The following is a 26,262-nucleotide window of genomic DNA, read 5'->3' as shown; positions in this document are numbered from 1 at the left end:
GTCGTCCCGTGTTCCATACATGGCTATGCTATGTGGAAACCGAGAGACACACAGAAAGACGGACGGACGGACCGGGGGAGTCCCCACCGCGTGGACACGACGGTGGAGGCGACGTTTTCTCTGGAAGCGGTCGCTGAGCATGCTCTCGGCGCACAGTGTCTCGCAACACGCGTGTTGCACGACCGTCGCACGTCCATGCGATCGTCCTGGTGCTATCCGGGCGTTCATGTCGCGCGAGATTCTGAGAGACGCGATGTCCGTTTTCCACGCAAGCATTCGCGTCCAAGGTCTCTTTAATCGAGCTTCATCGGCGACCATCGGGCTTTGAAGTCACTAGCGACCGTCGGGCATTGAAGTCACCCAAGCATTGAAATCACCTTGCCGCGGAGTCGATTTCGCGTGTCAATTATGCGGCGATACCGCGAGGGATAAGAAATATCGAAGAGATCCGAGGTTCCCCAGCAAACTTGGTTAATACAATATAAGAACTCGAAGAATTTCCTGAAGAAGGATTATGATACTGGGAAACGTCCCAAGGATCGAGGACTACTCTTCATCGTTGTAGGACGGATCACACGATGTACTCACAGGCACTTGACTGGCGTGGGTGCTACTGGGTTCCTCCTCCGCTCTGAGACCGAGGTCAGGTGTGGGAGGGTGCAGGGGTTGCTCGAGACTGACGCATATCGCACGTTATAGGTACGTACCAGGACTGTAATCGTAATATAACGTCACATCACGTCCGCTCTTTCTTATACGCATAATCTAACATTTGAATAAAATTTAATAATTATAAAAATAAAATTATATTTATAAATTATTTTAATAAAAATAAATATAATATTAATAAATATATATATATATATATATAAATTAATATTAATATATAATTATTAATATATAATTAATAAAAATAAACACTGAAATTTAAATAAAATATCCCTACTTTTCGTAGATAATCTTTTAATATTTAAATTTAGTGATACAAATATTAAAATCAAAACAGAAATATTTTAAACTTGTATCTAGTTGCTGGACGCAAATAATAATAAAAATATTCAACAGAGATTTTCATTAGGTGTGAGCATTTTTGCACCGAGGAAATTTTGAATCTTCCTATAGATTTTCTTATTTTCTTTTTTTTCATTCAATCGCGGGTCTTCTTAGCTCGCAAAGCTTTAGCGAGTGGAGTGCGTTTCTCGAACTTGTCTAAGTCTTCCACCATCTCCGTAGGATATCGATATGTCAATAACTCGTTCATGATCTCGATCGGTCTTAATGGTTTGAACTTAAGGGTGATTCTTCGGTACAGTGACAGCACCTTCTCTACAGCTTGCCGGATAATGTTCAGAGGAATCCCCACGGACGTCTTGGCCAAGCAGGAGACGTCGATATCGCGATCGACGCCGTGATACTTCATCAGTAGATCCTTGTAGTACATGTACAAAGTGTTGTAGTCGGTAGTGGGCACTCTTATGAATTTATCGTGCAGCTTAACGAAGGCGGCTGTCGCTTTCTGCGGCTCTTCAGACAATGAAAGGAACAGTATCTGTTGAATGAATTCGTAATACTCGATAAGAACAATTTCAAGCAGAGTTCGACTCTAGGTTGAATGTATTTGAATATTTCTCGAATATATTGTTTTCGTATTTACCTAGATAATTCTATTATCTTACGTTATCTTATTTGTCACAACCAAAAATATATTATTACCTGCGAAAAAACAGTTAAATATGAATTTAATATAGACGTTAAAACCTTCATTTGAATTGAAATGAATTAATACTGATTGTGTTAATTAAAATCTTATTTGTTTCAAATATAAATCAAATTAGAAATTCAGGTTGATTAGATGCTTATTAAATATTAATATGATCTATATATATGCCTGGATAAGTTAAATCTAATAGCAAGCACGTATTCAAATTTAATTTCGATGCATATTAAAAACATATTTAAATTTAATTACTTTTAAATTTGACATTTGGTTTTTATTTGAGTTTAATTTAGTTCATATAAATAAGCAATATGAACCATATTTAAATCATATTTAACTGTTTGTCGCGAGTACTCTTTGATCTTTTCATATTGGTTGCTATAGAAAATAAATCTTGCACTGAGAAAAATCGTTTGATTGTACTAACAATCATGTATATGTTTGAAGGTATTTTGGTTCAAATCAAACAAGAATTTCTAGTTTTCTAGTTTGATAAGATTCGATTTTTTATAATTAGAACGTTTAATAGATTTTACTATAAAGATTAGTTAATATTTTCTGGTTGAATCTATAAAATTTCTTGTTATATAATATTAATTTCTTTGCTTGTATTAACATTAAATCCAAAGTATATATTTTTTTCTCTTACGTGCAGTAGTGCCAGAAAGAGGACACTAGCTCTTTGATTGTGTGTGTTTGAGCTGCAGCCTCTTCTTGCATCACTGTTTATCAGTTAAATTTCTAATAAACTGAATTTAAAATAATTTAAAATAATATTCAATAATCTGGATTGAATTTATCCAATAATCTTGTTGGAATTCAAAATATTAAACGGACTTTTGAGATTACATGGAAAAAATTTTAGACGACTTGGTGCTGGTGAGTTTAGTATTATTAACCAGAAAATTTGATAAATTTAACGGGAAAAAATTAATCAGATTCATTTGGTAATTCCTACAAGAATTCTGATTCGTCCATTTTCCAACAGACATACTGGTTGAATCTATCAGAATTCTAATTAATGCAACCAGATTTTTTTCTTAGTGCGCGAATTAAAAATTCAGAATTGATAAATTCCAATTTTTTTAATTTAAATTTGTTAGATAAATAATTTATCACGATATGAAAAAAAATTTGTAACAGACTAGCATTTAGAGATTAAAAAATAATCGCAAAATTTATATTCTCAAAGTATTTTCATTGATAAATTTAAAATACTTTAAATTTTAAAATTAAGTATATTAATACACATACTATTAAGAATTCCTATAAATTCAATTCGATAAATTTTAAAATATTAAAATGTGTGATAAATATTATTAAACTAATCATAATTAATCATATATTAATTATTAAAAAAATTTGGTAAATTTAACGGAAAGAAATTAATCAGATTCATCTGGTATTTCCTACAAGAATTCTGATTCGTCCATTTTCCAACAGACATACTGGTTGAATTTACCGGAATTCTAATTAATGCAACCAGATTTTTTCTCAGTACGCGAATTAAAAATTCAGAATTGATAAATTCAAATTTTTTTAATTTAAATTAGTTAAAAAAATAATTTATCACGATATGAAAAAAAATTTTGTCAGAGACTAGCATTTAGAGATTAAAAAATAATCACCAAATTTATATCCTCAAAGTATTTTTATTGATAAATTTAAAATACTTTATATTTTAAAATTAAGTATATTATTACACATACTATTAAGAATTCCTATAAATTAAATTCGATAAATTTTAAAATATTAAAGCGTGTGAATATTATTAAACTAATAAATATTATTAAACTAATCATATATTAATTAATCATATATATTATTATACATATTAATTATTAACCAGAAAATTTGGTAAATTTAACGAAGAAATTAATCAGATTCATCTGGTTATTCCTACAAGAATTCTGGTTCGTCCATTTTCCAACAGACATACTGGTTGAATCTACCAGAATTCTAATTAACGTAACCAGATTTTTGTCTCAGTGTGAGATTTACATTTTAATTCTTAAAGAAACTTGAATTAAAGTCGAAATAAAAATCAGAAAAGCAGATTTTTCAAATAAAAATATCGATCCGTATCTCTTGTAGTATTTATGCCAGTGAATAACAGTATCTGTTCGAAGCCTCCAACACTCTAAATCCTACGTTAACTCGCCCGCCACCTACGTCTCCATACTATATACATCAGTAGGAGGTGTTTCATTGATGAGCAACCTCGAGCGATCGAGACGAGAGGTCCGAGTGACGTAGGAGAAGGAGAAAGAGAGAGCCAGGTGATTGTACGTATGTGTCTGTGGACCCGACGAGGCGGCGGCGGCGATTCATTCATATTGAAGAAAGATCTCAAACGGGAATAGCAAGAATTTTACAAAGTAGGCGCTGCTCGATCGCAGTCCCCCACAATTTAGGAGTGCCATTCCGAGAGTTCTCACGATACGAAGTGCATTTCTGATGCCTAAGAATCTTCAATCGAACGAGATCTGTCCAATTATTTACCTGATCTCCCGGCTTGATGCCTTTCACTAATTTGACGAAATACTTGGCGAATCGCTTGGGTTGAAGATGTCGTTCTGCCGATGGAACTTTCTTCAGCCAAGGTTTCTCGCCACCATCGAGAAAAATGATGGAAGGTGCGTAAGCACGGGCCACTTTGGAAATTACATTCATGAGCCTCTTTTGCTTCTCTTTGCCTACGTATTTATCAAGCAAGACGGGCGCCGATACATCAAAGAGTAATGCGCCGACCTAGCAAAGGACTCAATTAAGTCTTAAGTTAAATTAATTAGAAATCTGCTCTCTTTTAATCCTTATAATACTAACGTTTTTTCTTCCTTCGCTAAAGTTAATGAAGAAAATTGAAGAGATTGGGAAAACTCTACCTCTGAGCAGATTGCATTGGCGAGCAAGGTCTTTCCGGCTCCTGGTAACCCGTAGATGCACACTGAACGCACGAGTGGCGCAATTTGATGCGTTTCCTTGGAGATTAAAGGCAACACGCAATATTCTAAGACGAGCTGCTTAACTTCTCCCAGCCGTTCTTTGTAATCCCGTAACTCGCGACGCGCTTCGTAATTTTGATAGGAAAGATCACCGTGCCAATCGCGCAAGAAAACGATCTGATAGTTTCTAATAATATTGGCTTGCAACAGTTCATTAAAGAGGTCCTCGACGGCCACGTCTTCCAAAATGTCTTCCCTTTTCTTCTGTATTCTGACTGTGTCAGTGTCCTTCTTTATATCTGCAATTAATATCAAAATTGTAATATCTAGGTGAACAAATTTGAAGGCTAGTTTACGTTAAAATTTATTAAAGGTAACAACTGTGACTGATTATTAGCTCTTTATTGATCACCTTTGTCTACTTTTGCAGGTTTTTTCTTATCATGATCCTTCTGCAGAGCCTTATTTAGCAATTCTAGCTCAGCCCTCATCAGCTCATCCACGATCTCCCTCATTTCGAGCTGCAACTCGTGGCAAAGTTTCTCAGTAATCAAGTCCAAGTACTCTTCCTGCTCCGGATTGTCACTTTCGTCGCGAAGACTCCAGTTTCGGATGAAATCATCGTTGGCCTCCTCCAAACAAGTCAGAGCTTTCGTTCGCGGCATCTTCCAATCAAGAGCTTCCTGCTTGACAGGTTCAACTTTAACTTCTGGCATTTTTTCGGCCCTTCGACGCTTCTTCTTGGCTTGTTTTTCCTTTACTAGTTTTTCCATTAGATATTCCTCCGGCGTTGAGGTTTCCCCGGTCGCGATCAACACGCTGCCGCCGAGCTCCGCTGCCGGAAACGCATCATAATGTCCTAACGTGTCATACCAGATGACAAACCACTCGTGAATCTCATCGGTAATATCCTCCATCAACCCAGGGCCTCTAATTCTTAGTAGCTTTTGAAGGAAAATGAATCGTTTAAAATTATTCTCATCTTCTTTTTCTTTTTCAAGACTTATTTTTTCGTACCTTTTCTTTCATTTACTTATTAGAAATTTTGGTCGGAAAATTTACCCTCGTACGTTCCTCGCTGGTTGTCTTCTTAGTGTGCGCTTCGAATATGGGCATTAGAGCTCGTCGTCGCTGAAAATTCTCCTCGTCTTTTGCGATCGTTTTGCGACTCTGCCAGCTTGGTATAATCATACCCAGAGCCTCCTCGAGACGCGCGATTCGTCTCTTCATGGCTTTCCTCGCGGCGTATCGACGCCACGCACGTTGTATCGTTATCGCTGACTTGATGTACCTGGAGCGGTCTATTTTCCTTGGTACTATCATTCCGGATGCTATTTTCTTGTTGTAATCGAATATACGTTTCACTGCGAAAGATCTAGTATTAATAATTTTACACGAATGAGGACAATTGTATTAAGGAAAGCCGACAGATATTTGGATAACAAAGTTTTCCTTTATTATACAATTGAAAATATACTGTCTAAAAAAATCTTATACAAGGTGTCCCAGACTTAACGAATCAGCCGTTAATGGTAGATTCCTGAGGTCATTTGGAAACGAAAATCTTAATACCAAAATGTTGAGGAAGATGTAGTTTCGGCGCTATGAAAGATTAAGGATTACCAATCGTGTTATGTTTTCCTATTCTCAGGGACATAGCGCGTCAAGGGGCCTCACATACAGCACAATAATATCGATATCGATAGAGGGATGAATATAAAGTAAAAAATAGGATTCTAAAGTGAACGCGATTGTGTTTTTCATACGTCAGTAGTTTGGACATTTTTATAGTCTTTTTCAACATTTTGGTATTAGAATTTTCGTCTGCAAATGATCTTAGGAATCTACATTAACAGCTGATTCGTCAAGTCTGGGACACTCTGTATTTTTTCTAAATATACCATCTGCTCCGGTGCAGCGTCCCATCCTGGCTCTTTCATGGCTCTGTATCAATAATATTGCGCGGTGCATGGCTTTCTCGGCAGCGAGCTTTGCTTCTCGGGCGGCTATTTCTTCGGGCGATTCGCGGATTACTTCCATCTTTGAGGGAACAGCGCGCATTTTCCTTCGTGACACCCGCATCTTCAGCGTTTCTTCCCCCAGTTCGGTCATGCTTTCAATATGCAACTGCGAGAAACTCCGTTCTCTTACTGGTGGTGCTGGACGATTATAGGATAAAAGATTAGAAATTATTTTTAAAATTACAATTAATTTTCTTTAAATAGTGATAAATTGAAATAAATAATGATTAATTTAAATAAATATATTAAATAGTGATCAATTTAAGTAAATATTAAAATATCAAAATTTCAAATTTAGTTAAGTATACAGTTTCAAATTTAATTAATTGTAAGATTTCAAATTTAATTAATTTCTCTATTGCATTTGTTTTATTGACTCTTATCCCGAAAACAATTTCGTTATTAATTGAAATGATTTTGCGCACCTTTGTAGGCACTCTCCACCAACTCCTGAATAAACTTCCTGCGTTCCTCGAGACGCTCGCGGCCTGATACTGATGCAAACAGCTCGATATCATCCGGTGTAAATTTCATACGATTCAGGATATCGTCGGGCCATCTGCGTGAAAAATATTCTTAAATCGTATAGTGCGGAGATATTTAATTTTCACTTTCTTTAAATTGCGAAAAATATTTTTAAAATTATATTTGAATAAGCAAAGAGGAAGAGCGTACTGATAGTTCGTATAATCTAATTTGACGATTTCCTCCTTGTACTCCAGCATTCGCCCGATAGCACAATCTAACATTTGCTTGATTAACTCTCGTTTTTGCGTGTGCACCATTTGATCATAACACATGATGAGTCTTCTTACGATATTACGATATCTATGTGTATAATGAAATAATTTTATAATGAAATAATTTATATAATTAATTGTATTAATTTATATAATTTATAAATAATTTATATAAATAATTTATAAATAATTTATAAATACATATATAATTTATATTAGTAAAAAATATATCATATATAACGAATGTTTTTATAAAATCAATATATTTTTGAGCACGTACTTTAGATACATGGATAACGCAAAATTTAAAGCCACTTTTTTCTTTAGTGGCGTATCTTGTTGCTTTCGTTCGAGCTCCAACAGCTTTTCTAAATCGCTTCTCGTGACAAGCCATAATTCTGTGTAATAAACGTGGGACATTTCAGAATTGGACGTATATTTTAGGGAGATATAAAATAATAATAAGAAGAATTTGAAGTAGTTTTACACTCGCAATTTCGAATTTGTCAGTTCAAAACTGTGGTTATCGGTGATTGGCGTTTAAGAATGAATTTGCACGGAATGTCAACTGGAAACAAAATCGAAATCTTATTATTCTCTATAACTCGAAGCTTATTAAGATCTTCGGAGATCGAAATTTTAAGATAAAAGTTTCGAAAAACTTCAAAAATTATATCACAATAAATATATATTTATAAAATTATATGATAAAATGATCTGTTACAATTATATTGTTAAATTGAAAAATGTATCTGAAAATTTTGATTTTCAATAATTTATTTTCAATAATTTTCACTTTTAATAATTTATTAATAATAATTGATTTTTAAATAATTATTAAAAAATAAATAATAATAAATAATATTAAAATAATTATTAAATATTATATTAAAAATAATAATAATATTAATAATATTAATAATATTATATATTTTTAATATACTATTATTATTCTTTTTAAATAATAATAATTATTTTAATATTATAATTATAATATTATTTATTATAATTATTATTATTATTACACCTTTACAATATTTTCAATATTTCTTACAATTTGAATTTGCAAGAATATATTTTTCCAAGCTTCGAAGATACCTTAAACTTTAAATCTTCGAAATCTTCAAAGTTTCTTAAAAATAATAGTAATACTTTGCAGCATTATTTGTCACATTGCACAGAAGGTATCTTTTGTGATTGCAAATACAATATATTTATTAGTTTATTTATTTATTTATTTATTTATTTACAATATATTTATTACATGCTCTTTTCCAGGATGCCGAGACCATTTCGAAGCTTGCTCGTTTTAACGTTGATAATGACAGCGTCATGTCTCGATGTGACGGAGAACGACGCCAGGACGACAACGGAGACGTCTACGAGTGCATCTAGAGTAACGACAATCGCCACCGAGGAAAATGCATCGCCGTCATCCTCGTCGTCTTCTCCCTCCGATGCGGTTTGGGAGTGTCCGAATATCACAAAAGCGGGCGTGGAGTGTTCCTGCGACTTTCCACACACGCTCAGATGTACCGGCGACAGAACGACGTTGCAAGTAATTGCGAATGACAAAATTAATCAAATGTTATTGAGACAATATTGATTTAGAGAAATTAAAAGATTAAGAATTATTTTAATTTATTTAATTTAATTAAATTATTTAATTTAAATATATTTAATTTAAATATATTTAAAAATCCTCGATCTTTGTAAGACAAAATAATATCCTTTCAAGTCAGATTGAAGGACAATCTCTTATATTAGTGTAACGAATTAAATGTTTTCGAAAATCTTGCAGATATTTAGATGTGTAATTTAAAAAAATCTTGAAAATCCTTAATTTATCTGTAACTTAATTGTACCGACGACAATTGCGTACAGAATGACGTTGCAAGTAATTGACGAAATTAATCAATATTATTGAGTAAAGCAATATTGATTTAGAGAGATTAAAAGATTAAGAATTATTTTAATTTATATTTAAAAACTCGAATTTTTATAAAAAATAATATCCTTTCAAGTCAGATTAAAGGACAATTTCTTATATTAATGTAACGAATTAAATGTTTTCGATAATTTTGTGAATATTTAAATCCCCGATAATTACAAAAAATGCTTTAACTCGAACAATAATTTATTCAAATTAAATTCATATTATAAAGTTGAAATTAATATTTCCTCGAGGAAAATTTCGAAAGACACCGCGGAATGAGATGTAAGCTCAATCTCTGATGTTACGCTTCGCGGCGCAATCGAGGTCGTTACTTTTTAAGCAACGGTCAAGAAGGACGTGGGTGGCATAGACTGCCAATGAAATACAAGTCGCATACATATATTATTCAAGAATCCATTGTGCTCACTTCTCTTTTCCTCTCTCGTTCTCGTCTCTCTCTCTCTCTCTCTCTCTCTCTCTCTTCCTCTCTCTCTTTTTTTTCTCATTCGGTCTCTCTTGTTTTGCGTACATCCGGTTCGCTGCGCGAATATTCCGTTATCATATTTGTCGATATTGCGATAAATATCTTTCATAACTCTCTTTTTGTGAATCTATTAAAAAATTTAGAATCAGAAAAGACGCGATAATAGCCAAGTAGATTAAATATATTGATTTAATCCTTCGCGTCATGATACGTCGCTCAGCGACTCATCTTTTTCTTCGTAGCTTTTCATTTTTACAACTATTTTTTTTTAACAATACCGGATTTCTTGTTTCTACAGAATATTAAGAACATTAAGAATATTAATAAATATAAAAATAATATGAAGTCATTAATTGTTAATTGCAAAAATAAGATATATGATGAGAAAACAAATAGTCAAAATTAGTACTTTCTTACGGAGAAATGCATTTTTCACTAATCTATTAAGAAAATAAAAAGGGAAATTTTTTTAATTGAGTAGACTCTAAAGTATTTTTCAGAATTTTTTCAGAATTTTCCGCCATGTTTTTGTTATTTATTCTGTATAAAAAATACAATATTTTCTGTACTAAATCCAAACTGACAATTGTATTTTCTTAAAACTTTCTCTTCGAGAGTTTTTTGATCAGAATCCGAATCTGAAGGAAAAATTTATAATTTTCCATATTGGATTCGCCATATTGAATTTTTTGAAATCGAAAATTTTCACGTTAGATTCAAATTCGGCGATCAAAAAACCCCTGAAAAATGGATTAAAAAATTTTGGATGTAAGGACAAATATATATGGCTGAAAGGGTTAATTTGATATTTCACATAGATGAAAACTTGTAAATGTATTTATCGAGAACAACTGTTCGTATATCTTTCAGATTAAACTGTCATAGAAAGTCGATTACAGGAAAATGTACAATTTATACATCAATTTTGAGGTAGAGAGAGAGGGGTAGATATAGAAAGATAGAGGATAAGAAAGAATGAAGAGATTTCTTATTGTCTCTACTGTTGCTTTGCCTCAGGTCATCAGCGAACATTTAAAACGTAGTCGACCGGACATGATATCGCTGCTGGATGTGACCGTGACAGGGATCTCCGTGTTGCCAGCACGCTTCTTCGAGGACGTCGCGCTTCATGGGTTGGTCGTCTCTACTGGTGAACTGAAACACGTCCACGAGAACGCGTTCACAGCGTTGACACGGCCGTTGCAGGCGCTTGGATTGCCCAATAATCTTCTGGACTCGGTTCCCACGACTGCGCTGTCGCACTTGGTCGGTTTAGATCGACTGGACCTGTCCCATAACAAATTGAAGACATTAGAAGCGGATTCGTTCAAGGTACGGCTAATTAAGCGATAGGTAATTTATGTATAAAGTGTTTAATTTTTATAAATATCACCAGTAAGTGATGGAAATAAATTTAATAAAAGGAACGTTAAGGATGTTTTGTATGTACAATCCCAGCAAAAAGTAGCTGAAAATCAATATTGACGAATATATCCACTTTTGGTGTATTTTGAATAAAAAATTGTGTGAAATATTACAATTTGATCTTAACTACAGTGCAGAGATATATTTTTTAATATTTATTGCGTTTTTATTGAAATATTCCGAATTTTGTGAATCGAAATGATTAACTTTTGGCAGAGAATTTCGCCTTGTAACAGATACATAGCTAACTTCATTGAATTATATTTAATATCTTTTTAACCAGTTAGTACTTGTATAATATTATTTGACCAAATATTTCCTCTGTATCTAAACTTTTGCAAATTTTAAACAAATTCTGAATATTATTTCCATGTGTTTTTGTCATTTGAACCGACGTGGTTATACGTTTCCCATAAGAATACATGTTAATTCGGTGCAAATTAAAATCCTTATAACTTGTGAACGCTTTAGTGAATCGATTTAAAAATTGTACTGAAGATTCTAAACATATGTAAGGACATTCTGTACAATTTTCATTAAATTCTCAATATTTTAAAAATAGGTACAAAACATCCTTAATATAAATAGAAGGAAATTATTATTGGGATGTAATTGAATTTTATTTTATTGTACCATTTAAAAAATGCGTTTCGATTTAAATTTCATTAAAGGAAAGAATTAAATTCAGAAATTAACCCAGCAAACACCAAGTAACATTTATATAACAGTTGGTTGTAATTTCTCACTCAGCAATATAACTGTTACATGTTATGTAACTGTTACATAATAGTTATGTAATTGTTATTTAGTGTTTGCTAGGAAAGAATATAAATCCTAGGAAACACAGAATATTGCAGCAATGTTGCGGCAATATTGCAAGATTGCAGCAATGTTGTTACAATATTACACTGCATTTCTCATTCAGCAATATAACTATTACATGTTATGTAACTGTTACATAATAGTTATATAATTGTTATTTAGTGTTTGCTAGGAAAGAATATAAATCCCAGGAAACACAGAATATTGCAGCAATATTGCAAGATTGCAGCAATGTTGCTGCAATATTACATTGCAGCAATGTTGCTGCAATATTTTGTGTTGGATGGATTATAAAAAACAGTAAATTATAAAATAATTATTATAAACATATAATAAAGAGATAAGAACGGTTTTGAGAAAATTGGTTTTTGAAAGAGCAACAGAACGTTTACGGTTTCAGGGACTGTCAAGCCTGACTTATTTGGACTTATGCGATAACCTGTTGTCACAATTGTCACCACAAGTTTTCCTAGCATTGCCAGTGTTGCGTTCGCTGAGAATGCGCGGAAATCGCTTAAGCGTTGCTGCACTATCCGCGCTCAGAGGTCTCAAGCGCTTGGAGGAACTGGATCTGTCGAGTAATTTGTTGCTAGGCCCAATGGGTCCCAATCTGCTGCCACTAATGCCTAAATTGCACTTCCTCACCGTGTCAGAGAATGGCCTTGTCAACGTTCAGCAGGGAGCTCTCATGGGTCTCAAGAATCTTACTTATCTGAGTCTGAGTCACAATCAGGCAAGTGGTGGCTTAATTCAAGTTAGACTTTGCTTGAAAGAGTAATAAATGAAAATATTTTTAAAAAGTTAAGTTTAAGCTAATTATTGTTTTAATTTGCTCAGATCGACGTGTTGGAGGATCATTCGTTCAAGTACTTATCGACCTTGACGCGGTTGGATCTCGCAAATAATCGCATAGTTGCCGTATCCAGTGCCTCTTTAGCGCATTTAGAGAAGCTAATCACATTGGATTTAACGCACAACTTTTTACGAGCATTGACGGCCGATCTAGTGGTGCCGCTGAAGAGTCTACAAGACTTACGATTGGACGATAATGAAATAACGATCGTGGCGAGCGACGTGTCAACGTCAAAGCTGCGTCTTAAGAGACTCTCGCTCGCCGACAATCCGTTAAATTGCGACTGCACCTTACTAGAATTCGCCAACTGGCTGGCAAACTCCAGCGTGTTGGAGGAAGACAAGTCATCGGCGGTGTGCGCGACACCGCCCGCTCTGGAGAACGGCATCCTGACCCAAGTACCACCTGGCAGTCTGCTCTGCGGTGAACCCACGCCGCCCATGATGACTCGAGTGCCGCTGGCAGGAGTGCAACTAAGTCTTAAGGAGTTCCGTTATGACGAATCGACCGGCATCAATCTATTGTGGCATATGGAGCAATGTACCGAACATTACACCTGCGACTCACTCATCGTTTACGAAACAATCGATGACAGCGAGATGCGGACGGAATCTAGCCCGTTGCATTGCGATTCCCGGATGATGCGAGATCCCTGTACCCTGCCGGTCGCCATACCAGCCTCTGTGCACCTAAAATTAGGTCACAAGTACCGTTATTGCGTGGTCCTGCTGGTACCTACAGCCTATGACATGTCTCTCGGTCTCGGCTGTAGCGATGTCATCGTCTTGGAGGAAACCCTGGAGCGGCGAAAGATAGCGACGGAAGAGCAGTTGCCAAGCGAAGAGGATCATTCCTCGATGTCCTCGACACAGTCGTCTTTCGGCTCCGATCCCCGAATCACCGGCGTCCACGTGAACGTATCCGACAAGGGTTACCTACACGTGGACGTGGTTCTCTCAAGAATGAAGGAGACGAACCTCGCGTCTACCTGCGAGCTGTCCGTCGTCGTGTTCGACGCAATTTCCGCGATTCATCGGCAAAGGCTCAATTGCAGCTTCGCGTTCGTCACCGACGTGGAGGTGTCGTTGCCAGGTTATTACAAGGTATGCGCGAGTCTGGATGAACTAGCTGACGTGACCGTCGTCTCCTCGGCAACCGGCAACTTGGTGGACGATCGCGAGAGATTTCGTTGCGTCGAGGTGGTCGAGCAGGACTACAGCAGACAAAACGCCGAGGTGTTTGTGGTGATGGCCGTGGTTGCCGTGACCGGTGTCTTCCTGATCGCCCTTGCTATGCTCGGTCGGAGCATCGTTAAACGATTGCGGCATCCCAGGATTCAGGCGCAATGTTTTTTGCCAACTCAGGAATTCGAGATCACCCACAAGGCGCATTACATCAAGCTTTTGGCCACAACCAAAGTTTAGCGCCTGATGGAATCAGCAACGTCACATGAAGAATATTGCAACAATATTGCGGCAATATTGCGGCAATATGGCGGCAATATTGCAATGTTACGATAATAATAATATTGCTGCAATATTCTGTGCTGTATGAGATTGTTTATGTAGAATTAAAAATTTAGAATTTAAAAACTCGAAAATGTAGATACATATACGTGCACGGATTTTACCCAGCAAACTCTAAGTAACATTTTATATAACATTTATATAACCGTTAGTAATTTTGTAATTTTTCACTCAACAATATAACTGTCACATATTATGTAACTGTTACATAACATGTAACAGTTATATTGTTGCATGCGAAATTATAACTAACAGTTATATAATTGTTATCTGGTATCAGTTATATAACTGTTCGTTGGGTAATGTACGATTCAATCTACATAGGAACTCAGCAAACGCCAAATAACAGTTATACAGTGTCTCAAAAGTCTCGGACCGGTCGAATATTTCATAAACTATGCACTTTAGAAAGAAATGTTTCAGACAAAAGTTGTATGGCTTGAAGGGGGCCATCAGATAGTGGCAATGATTTGACATGGAAGAGTCATTTGAAAGTCACGTAAAGAAATCGTCAATTTTTTAAATGGAACCACCTATTTTTTATTAAATATTCTGATAGCTCATGTCGAGAGCTTTTCAAAACACTACAATTAAGTTAGTTTTCATTAAGTACTTTCCGAGTTATGAGGCTTGAAATCATTTCTTAATTTTATATAAACCATAAAATATCTTGTGAAATATTCATTTTTCGATTATCTTACCTTAATAATTTTATGTACAAAATAATGAGAGAAATCAATTGGTGTAAAGAAAAAACATAGTTGTTTTTAAGAAAATAATAATCAATTGGTGTAAAGAAAAAACATAGTTGTTTTTAAGAAAAAAATATGTAATTTGCAATTAACAATTACATTTTTTTTTTTAAACAACTATGTGTTTTCTTTACACCAATTGATTCCTCTCATTATTTTGTACATAAAAGTATTAAGGTAAGATAATCGGAAAATGAATATTTTATTAGATATTTTATGGTTTATGCAAAATTAAGAAATGATTTTACACGAATATGTAATAAAAAATAGGGAGTTTCATTTAAGAAATTGAAGGTGATCTTTACGTCACCTTCAAATAACTCTCCAAGGTCAAATCATTGCCACTATCTGATGGCCCCCTTCAAGCCATACAACTTTTGTTTAAAACATTTCTTTCTAAAGTGCATAGTTTATGAAATATTCGACCGGTCCGGGACTTTTGGGACACTCTGTATAACATGTTATATAACAGTTATATTATTGAGTGAAAAATTACAACTAAGTTATATACCCAGCAAACACAGAATATTGCAGCATTATTGCGGCAATATTATAGCAATGTCGCGGCAATATTTTGCGTTTGGTGGAATAAATGTTACTTGGTGTTTGCTGGGAATATTTGTAAAGAGCCCCAGATTAAATATTTTTCGATCTATCGATATAAAAACGTAACAAATTACTTCTAAAATAGAATATTCTACATCTCAATATTTTTACATAATTTTAATCAAATAGAGGGAGAGAGAAATAAAAAAAAATACCATAGACGCAGACTCGAGATCTGCGAACGATTTTGAAAGAGGAAGGATTATTTCTTCATTTTGTAATATATATATGTACTAATGCCATCTGTATGTTTTACATGCTGTAAATATGTCTTTCTAATACGTGCATTGTTGTAAAGTAATAATTATATTATATATAATTATAGTTTATATAATTACTATATTACTAGCAAGTATTTCGTTTTTGTTACTAAAATATCGAAAGACACACGAATGCGTCTCATAGAGAAACGAATATAAATAAATTCTTGTTTAACATTTCGCGTCTTGATTATTTTTCTCATCCCTTTAGTCAATATAGGAAATTATAAAAAAATATTATTTTAAAATATTATTTTAATTTAAGTAAATTAAAAAATATAGTTTATTTTATTTAATTTATTAATGTATTAAATATATAATATTTAATATATAATATAATATATAATATATACATATTTAAAATAATTAAAATATATATATTATGATTACACAATTATTATTAATTATTATTTTTTATTAATTGACTGCTTTCTCAATAAATTCCATCTTGCAACCAAAGTGTAAAGTTTTGCGCGGTAAATTTGAAGAATGACGCAGTCATCTCATTATTATCAATGTAACAAACAAGTGAAGAATCTAGGTAATTTGCATAGACATTTGTTTCGATAATTTACGATATAAAGACGTCTTTTCAACAAAAAATAACGAATTGATATCTTTATTTTTAATCACGTGATATCTTTTGACGCTAAAAATGAGCGTCAAGCGTCCCATGAATTTATATCTTAGGGAATATCATAGGTCTTTATACTTGCAGAGAGAAGACTGAGAGATGTCATGGCTCGCTGATTTCTGGAAGCGATACTCCCTCTGTAGACATTAAAAACGTGGACATAAATAACAAAACCAATGTCCACGAATGTTTTATATTATCAGAAGGTAACATATATGTCCCTCTGATAATATAAATAATATAAATAATTTAATTAATAATAATTTATTATATAAAAATATGATATTAAATATCTGTTCAAAGGAAATAAAAATATAAATTGAGCGTAATAATTAGTTTCTCAAAATCAATGATTTTGAACACTTTACTTTATAAAAGATCTGTAAAAGTACCATTTGATTGCATACTTAATTTGTGCTTGGGGTTTATATTTTTAACTGATAATCAGACAAAGTTCTTGAAATTGTAATTAATATTACTACGAATCATTTTCCTCTTTCTCTTTCTTAACCCTTTTCGTCCCAAATGTCCATAATTTCTTCTCAACTTTTGACTTGAACGTCATTGAAAAGAATTGAAAAAAGACATTTCTTATAGTTTGAAACCTCCTCTTTCGAATGCCGTGATCAGAATCAACCTACGAATTGACGGAAAAAAGTTATAACTGTTTTTTTTTTAAATGTCAATTTTTTTCGACGCCGTTTCGCAAAAATCCTATATTTTGACAACGAAAAAGTTATTCCTGACCATCGCAAAATATCGTAATCGCGTATATTTTACATGCCCTTTTTTATCCCGTCGGAATTTTTTTGAAAAACAAAATGGCGATTTCAAGATGGAAACATAATATCTGACTAATTTGAAATTAAGAATGAGTCATTTTGAGGTTAGATATTCACAAATGATAATCCCCACTCTTTCATTCAATTTCATCAAGTTTTCAGTCATAGATGCGAAACGGAAGAATAATCGACATTTGTGCAAAAAAATGAGGAATTCTGAATTGTCAGCTATCTTAAAGCCAACATTTTGTTTTTTAAAAAACTTCCAACGGGATAAGAAAGAGCATGTGAAAAATACGCGATTACATTTTGCAATGGTCAGGAATAACTTTTTCGTTGTCAAAATATAGGGTTTTTGCGAAACGGCGTCGAAAAATTGACATTTTTTTTAAAAAAACAGTTATAACTTTTTTCCGTCAATTCGTAGGCTGATTCTGATCATGGCATTCGAAGGAAGAGGTTTCAAACTATAAGAAATATCTTTTTTCAATTATGTCTTCTTTCAACGACGTTCAGGTCAAAAGTTACAGCGTCGAAAGTTGAGAAGAAATTATGGACATTTGGGACGAAAAGGGTTAAAACAAGAAAATTATTTAAATGTCTTATTTATGTAATAATTATGACATATATGTAGATATTATACAAAAAAAATTTTAACTTAACAAAATAAAATAAATAAATTTTTAAAAATATGCTTATTTCGTTATTGTTTTTAGTCTGACAGTCAAATTGCAAAGTCGAGATTAATATAAAGAATCGTACATCAATCGTATAATAAATTAATCAATAATTTAAAATACTTCTCTAAATTAATCAATAATTTACTTTAATCAATAAAATACTTCTCTAAATTAATCAATAATTTAAAATACTTCTCTAAATTTAATATTTTGCATATATATATATGTATAATATATATGTAATAATTTATAAAATATTTTTCTAACAAATTAATGATAATACTGCATTTGATCTTTATGACATATAGAGTAATGATATTCAAAAGACATTGTTTTGGTTCTCGTATCATTCGCGCAATGATACTTGAACAGAAAAGTAACGCGAGAAGCTCCGTCAAATTCCTTTTCTAAACGCGATTGATTTGATAAATACATTGAGAAATAATTTGATATGATGAATACTTAATTTTATATATGTTAAATAATACGTAAAATTACGTCGCGATGATAGATCTCGAAATGCATATTTCGCGATGTATAAAATTTAATCGAGAATCGATTAAGTGATACGAATTCAAAATATTAAATAATCATTTCGATCATTGCGATCTTACGGACAATAATTATTATTTTAATACTTCAAGTCAAATATATTTCATTCGCGTTTTACTTTATCGTTCTACTTGACAATCTAAATATAATTTAGATTATGAAAGGATACGAAATAAAATAATCGAATTATAAATGCAAATAATTAGCATAACGAAAGACTTCATGATGAATAGTTTAATAAATAATCAATTAATCTTAATCAATTAATTAAAATACTTCTATAATTTAATATTCCTCGCGCAAAAATTTTATATTATAGAAAATATTTCGGCAACGAGAGAATTATCAATAACACCGTGTTCGATCTTGATAAACAGAATCGCGTTATTGTTAATATGTTACATGGCTTTATTATCATTTGCACAGTGAGTAGTGACGTGAGAGACGTTTCACATATTATCAAATTCTTTCTTTATATAGTCAACCTTGGCAATACAAACAATACCGCAGTAATGTTTCTGACTTACGATTATTCGCTCAGTGCCTCTTGAGCAGTGATGCGAGACGTTTCATATATTATCAAATTCTTTCTCTGAACTCAATTGCAAGTGTAACGAGGAACTTTTCGTGAATGAGTGTAAGTGTAACGAGGAATTAAAATGAATGCAACGAGGATTGAAGTGCCACAAGGAAAAAGCGAAGAAAGCAAAAGAAAAAAAGGAGATTTTGTAAATGGATGGACCAATAAGATATGATGTAAGTCATTAATATAAATTATTTATCACATTCATTATTTATTATATTGTTGCGTCCCCGCATCCCGTCCTGCTGAATGTATTCGTCACCCGTTGAATTCTTTCAAAGAAGATCGTTTCCGCGCGCGTTGTCAAGATATTGTTATAAACGACTGTCAAAGAGTCTGAGCCCAGCTGTCAAGTTGTGCAGACGCGCGTCTATTTGTGATCCATTTTATGATTATTTTGAATTCTTGTATGTTACCCGCGGTTTATTAAAATTCTTGTGCACTTTAAATTGCGTTATTATTTACAAGTGCACGAACGTCAGCGTATGCCGAAAAGTTTACATTTAAACAATATAAATTATTTTATGATTACGCAATTCATAACATTAAAATATATCTATTTAAAAGTAAAAATGTAAAAATTAATTCCGCGCAATAATTAGTTTTAAAATCAATTATTTTGAACATTGCTTTATATAATAGATTTTCTCTTATCTTTTATATTTTTATTTATCGTTTATATTTGCGAATTAAAATTTATATAGTATGTTATAAAATTTATTATATATTATATTATATATAAAATTATATATAATATAATACCCTCCCATGGGGTATACTTTGTCGGTGGGAGGGCTTAGTGTGGCATTTGGATGGTGACTTGAGATTTATCTTAAATTTTTCAATTTATGATAAATTTTAAGGTGCCTGAATGGGAAGCTAAGTACCCTTTCGCGTCGTCGGCCTCAATTAAAAAATCTATAATTTAAAATACTTGTATATTCTTTAATATATTATATTCCATGTATATATATGTTAAAGTACGTAAAATATTTTGATGACGAATATATTAAAAATAAATTAACTTATGGTAAAAGTCATGAAAATGTATCGCAACGATAAATCTTTATCAAATCGCTATCATTAATTACTGCGAATAAAAATTGAACAAGGGAACATAAAAGGGGATAAAGAAATTAATTTTATTATGATCTTTCGATTATTGATGCTTATTATAATAATTTCTCTAACGATACTTATTAAAATTAAATAAATTTCGACCAATGCTTTAAATTTTCTTAATCGACAATCATTCATGAAATATTTCAACGACGTTTTATGACTTACGATCATTCGCACAGTAATCTTGAACAATAAAGTAGTGACGTTTCATGTATTATCAAATTCTCTCTCTACATAGTCAACCTTGGCGATATAAACAGTACCGCGGTAATGTTTCTGACTTACGATCATTCTCTCAGTGCCTTCGAACAGTGAGGTAGTGATGTGAGACGTTCCATATATTATCAAATTCTTTTTCTAACAATTATTTTGAACATTGTTTTATATAATAGATTTTCTCTTATGTTTTATATTTTTATTTATCGTTTATATTTGCAAATTAAAATTTATATAGTATATTACAAAATTAATTATATATTATATTATATATAAAATTATATATAATATAACCCTCCCATGGGGTACACCTTGTCGCGGTGAGAGGGCTTAGTACCTGGACGGTACCTTGAGGTTTATCTTAAATTTTCCAATTTATGATAAATCTTAAGGTGCCTGAATGGGAAGCCAAGTATCCTTTCGCGTCGTCGGTGCCATCAACGTGTCGCAGACGGCAAGCGCTTCGTCAATGCGTCGCGTTAGGTATATACATATTAGGAAGTGCCGTTAAAGGTATATACATATTAAGTATATACATCGCGCGATCAAATATAAAATTTTTAATCGCATCGAAATAGTGCGGGAGTGTCGTTCAGTAACGCGCGTAAAATAAGGAAAATAGCGATATAAAAATATCGCTCGCGAGTGCGGGAGTGTCGTCAAAGTATCGCGCGCCAAAAACATGAGAGGAGGAAGTCTAGGAGAGGCATTTTACATCAGCGGAGCAACCTGATGGTGAATATCTATTATTTATATATTAATTGTTATAAATCGTTATAAACGAACAATAATTTGATCTTATTATTTAAATGAAAATTAGAGAGAAAGATTTTTACAAAAATCATATAAAGCTTTCTATTTAAAAAACAGTTTTAAAAATTTATAAAATTTTTCCAGACGTGTTTATCTACTTATTATTTTACATACCAGATATCAAATTCGCGAGTTAAAAATTTTTCAAAATATTAATTGCATTTTATGAGCATTATTATAAATCAATTTTACATTTGTATGTTACAGAAAACTAGCTTCGATAACAACAACTCCGCTGTTGCGCATCAGTGCCGGTGAGTGAAAAAAACTTTTATTTAACTTTAAGGTAACGGATTTATAGAGATTGCAGATGTAGATGTAGATTGTAGATTGTAGATAAATTCGTTGCCTTAAAATGGGTGAGCTGGAATGGATTAAATAAAATAAATTAAATTAAATAATTAAATTAAATTAATTAAATTCAATTCAATAATTTTAATAAGTTCTTTCGAACTTATGCTTTACATCTATTGCAAAAATATATTGAAATATTAATAAAAAAAAGAAGAAATCAAGAAAAGACTTTTTGGTAAAGATTTTATCTAATTTATTAAATAAAGGACACGTATTCACAATTATCAATTTTATTAATTTTTGATGCTAATTTATTCTTATAATACGCACTTATCTTCTAATTGCTCATAGCTCATCCATCGTAGAGTTTGATTGTAGATATTGTTTCTAAACTTTACTTTAACTTAATATAAAGCCAAATTAATTAATTAAATAATTTGAAATATGATAAATACACACATTAATTTTTTATTTTATTATAAAATATAATTTATAGAAATTTGTAATAATTTGGCTTTATTTGAGTTAAAATAAAGTTATATTCAATATTTAATGAACGATCATGAAATCGAACGATCGTTATTAAAGGAGCGTAAATATTTTACGCTCTTTTCTTTCGGTAATTAAGGCAAAAGAAGGAGTAATTATCTGCTTTTTCGATCTCTGATTAGAGATCGAAAAAGAAAGTGATCAGGATCAACGAGAGGTAGGTTCAACTGGCCTGAACAGTACGGTTAGGATACGCGGTTAGGGCATGCGACTAAAATATATACGTGATTAGGTGAGATGATGATTAGAGATAGATTCTTCAAATCTCGAATAATTTTAATTAATCAGGAAGTAGGGTTGTTAAGGCTATTAAGAAAAACCATTAAAATTCTTCTATTAATATTAGGGTTGTTAGTGCTCTTAAAATCATGAAAGAATCAGATCATTAGAATTTTGTAATAATAAGATTGTCAGAGCTATTAAAATTATTAGAATCCTTTAATAGTAGGGTTGTTAGGGCTATTAAGAAAGGTTCATTCTTTCTTTTAATATTCCAATAATCCTAGTGGTAAATTAAAATTATTTTAATTAAGTTAAATTTATTTTTAATAACGTTGTAATATGAATGTAAAAAATAAATATAACATGTTTCAAAAATAAAAATGTTTTAAAAGTAAAATTTAAAATATCAAAATTATTTTCGAAAATATTAAAGAAATTGCGCAATTATTAAAGTTTAAGAAATCTTAACATGTTACATTTTATTTTGAAATTTAAAAATATATGTATATTAAATCAAATATTTAATCCAAATGTTAATGTTAATGTCAATATCAAATTATTATATCGATGTTATTAAATATTTGAATAAATGGAATATTATTATTTGATATTAATAGCATCATAAATTTATAAATTGTAAATTGTAAATTATATAAATAGTTATAATTGTATTTTAATTATAAACTAACATTGATATTTTAATTGTAAAATACAATACAATTATGACTATAATTATGTTATATGAAATTGTATTTACGAAATTGTATTTTCTAAATTCTTATGTAAATTACACGAAAAATGATCGAAAGTATACGTATAATGATTAAATAATAGTAATTGACATAATAGTAATTCATTAAATTTAAATATTTGTTTTTGCAGTATATATTTTTGAAATATTCACAAAACTGTTTGTATTTTCATGTCAAAAAGTCATTAATAAATTCGGAAAATTTTTATATAAAATGTAAAAATCCGATGCTAAATTAATGATTAAATATAATCATTATAACATTTGATGGACACCTTCGTTACAGAATCACGAATCAATTATTATAAATTGAATGATATGCTTCTGTTAACTTTATTTATTTATGAATTCGCTATCGCGCGGAACTGAATATTCTTAAAATAAATTATTAAATTATGATTGCAAAAATGCCATGTTCTTTCCGCGTTCTCTTCGCGTCCTTATACAAGATTATCATTTTAACAAAAGAATTTTATCGCTGTCCCTCTCGTCAGATAATATTTCTAAATATTGCTAATTAAATATAAAGAAATGTCGAATAAGAGAATGAAGATTCCATGTGATAAATCAACGATTAAATATTAGCTTCACAAAATTTAACGATTACCTTCGATATTATAGTATCGCGAGTTAATTATTATAAATTTAATAATTTATTTTTTCAGTTATATATTTATATTTACGAATTTTTTTTCGTATCGGAAAATATTCATAAATAAATTAATAAATTAAAATTGCGAAAACATCGTGTTTTTCCCACGTTCTTTTCGCGTTCTTAGACGAGATTATCATTTTAATAAAAGAGTTATCATTGTTCTTTCCGTTAAATAAATATTAGTGAAAGTTGCGTGGCTCGTATCGCCGAGGAGTCCAAACGATTTACATCATGGAGGATTATTTCTCATTAGTTCTTGTGAGATCCATTCGCGACGTTTAGTTCGGTGCCCTGTTAAAAATTGGAAATTTTTATTGTAAGATTGAAGGAATTAATCCCAAGTTTTCCTGGCAATTTCTGAAAGCAATGATTTTGTTGATAGTTCAATGACGAATGCCATGTGCTTCTTTAAAATCGTATTAATGTAAATAACATATATTTAGATGAGAGAAATGAATCTTTTCTTTTCTTCATTAAAAATGTTCCATCATTATTAAGATTGGTATTATTATTGTCTAATGCCAGAAAGATTTAATGGTAGATTAAATATGGATATAGCGTTGTGTAATAAATTTTAATTTTTCAAGTAATTTCAAGTAATTTCATATTGTAATTAATTTGTATAAATTTTTTGATAAAAATGATTACGAACGAATATATTTTTAATTAATATAATTTGTCTCTTTTGAAAAATTATTTCTAGGTGGTGGGGATATTAATATTAATTTTTAGTTCCTTTTAAGGAACTATTTGCAGGTATTCCAGCAGGACATCCATCACCATTTTGAAATATTAGTTTTTAGGTACATACCATTTTATATATATGTATAATAAAATACATGCACAAATGTTATATATTATATATAAGCAAATTATACGTGAATGTTACATAAAATGTGTGAATACTTAAAAATTTTGAGACAAATAGAATGGGTATCTCTACATCAGTAAGATATGATTAAAAAAAAGAGATTATTAATTTAAACGTTATAAGAATAAGAATCTAGAAAATTAATCCGGAATTAATTATTTAAAATTATTTGATTTATTTTATTTTGCACACTGTTCGAATTGAAATTTTTTAAATCTTGCTGGTATCGAGTTCGATTCTTCTCGAGCGCGCAAACGGTATCCCAAATTATGTGTTCGCACATTTAACACAAACTCCAATAATGTGCATGTATTTTATTATTTATAAATATAATCGTTCGTAATCACATTTTAATAAAAAAGGTCGTTATATCCATTTAATTTTCAATAAAGAAATATACTTTTTAATACTGGAAGAACATGTTTTCTGTGCATATTAATTTCATGAAATGAAGATAATGACGAAGGATAATTGTCGTTGATTTATTATTGAAATCATTGCTATCAGGAATAGTCCGGAAGATCCAGAATTAGTTGCTCCTACAGTGAAGTTCCCGTCGTTCAATGGATCACTTAACTTTTCTTCGCAGATTAATCTTGCGAAATCTGATGTAGAAACATGATATTAATCGTTCTCCTTTTTTAAGATCGCTCCTCTTTTTATCGGATTACCGGTATTTCACTCGCGTATCTGCAATTGAATATTCTGAATATTATCGATTTATTTATTCGTCGCGTTTTCTCGGAAAATTTAAATCGATTAATCTTATAATTTAATCGTTGATTTATACATTGAAGCTTTGTTTATCTTTCCACGTCTTTGAATATTGTTTTTAATAGTTGAATATTGTTTTTAATAGTTCGTGCAAAATGCTGGTAGTGCAAATATTTTCTTCTTTAATTTAAAAGACGATCGATAACTTAATTGTTTTAAACGTGATTCTTTATATTATTTAAATCTTATTAAACTCTACAATTACATCGATTTTTAGAGGGATTTCAGAGGGAAAATCATTCGTTCTGTTATTTTCTATTAAACATGGCCACAATGCGATTTTTGAATTATATTTTAAAGCTTATAAAGCTCATTTTATCTTATTCAGCTAATCATGCGCGAAATAGGATATGTATTTTATTCTCAATCAATGAAATTCGTATAAAGTCGCATATTAATCGCAAATAAATCGGACAGTGAATTTTATATTCTTAAACAATACGGATCACAAAATATCTTCGTCTGGCATCATTTGTATGATAATTATATCGCACGAGTGTCTATTGATGGTTTAGATTATCATATTATAAAAATTATGCGTATCTCGCAATCGAATATTCCGATTATTGTCGATTTACTTATTCGTCGCGTTTTCTCGCGAATTTTAAATCACGATTTATTTAGTAATTTTATTGTTGATTTCGAAGTTTATTCTATCTTTTTATTTTGAATATTTC

The 26,262-nt window shown here is 31.5% G+C and overlaps 2 protein-coding genes across 2 annotated transcripts; one reads left to right on the top strand and one right to left on the bottom strand.

Annotated features, from left to right (window-relative positions):
* The first annotated feature begins 123 nt into the window (after positions 1–123).
* Positions 124–14,997, top strand: LOC105256363 (leucine-rich repeat-containing protein 15). The gene is made up of 5 exons (XM_025414180.1): positions 124–699; positions 8,702–8,981; positions 10,861–11,175; positions 12,491–12,823; positions 12,928–14,997. Exons 2-5 carry the CDS (start codon positions 8,703–8,705, stop codon positions 14,365–14,367), a joined length of 2,367 nt encoding a protein of 788 aa, XP_025269965.1. The 5' UTR covers positions 124–699; position 8,702; the 3' UTR covers positions 14,368–14,997.
* Positions 1,142–7,843, bottom strand: LOC105256362 (dynein regulatory complex protein 11). The gene is made up of 9 exons (XM_011266206.2): positions 7,704–7,843; positions 7,359–7,511; positions 7,109–7,242; positions 6,564–6,821; positions 5,725–6,026; positions 5,085–5,606; positions 4,603–4,950; positions 4,220–4,468; positions 1,142–1,549 (listed from the first exon to the last, which is right to left on the bottom strand). Exons 1-9 carry the CDS (start codon positions 7,841–7,843, stop codon positions 1,148–1,150), a joined length of 2,508 nt encoding a protein of 835 aa, XP_011264508.2. The 3' UTR covers positions 1,142–1,147.
* Positions 14,998–26,262: the final 11,265 nt, after the last annotated feature.

This window comes from Camponotus floridanus, unplaced genomic scaffold, assembly GCF_003227725.1.
Source record: "Camponotus floridanus strain SB8 unplaced genomic scaffold, Cflo_v7.5 scaffold79, whole genome shotgun sequence".
Taxonomy (NCBI): Eukaryota; Metazoa; Arthropoda; class Insecta; order Hymenoptera; family Formicidae; genus Camponotus; species Camponotus floridanus.
This window is presented reverse-complemented; position numbering and strand designations above follow the sequence as displayed.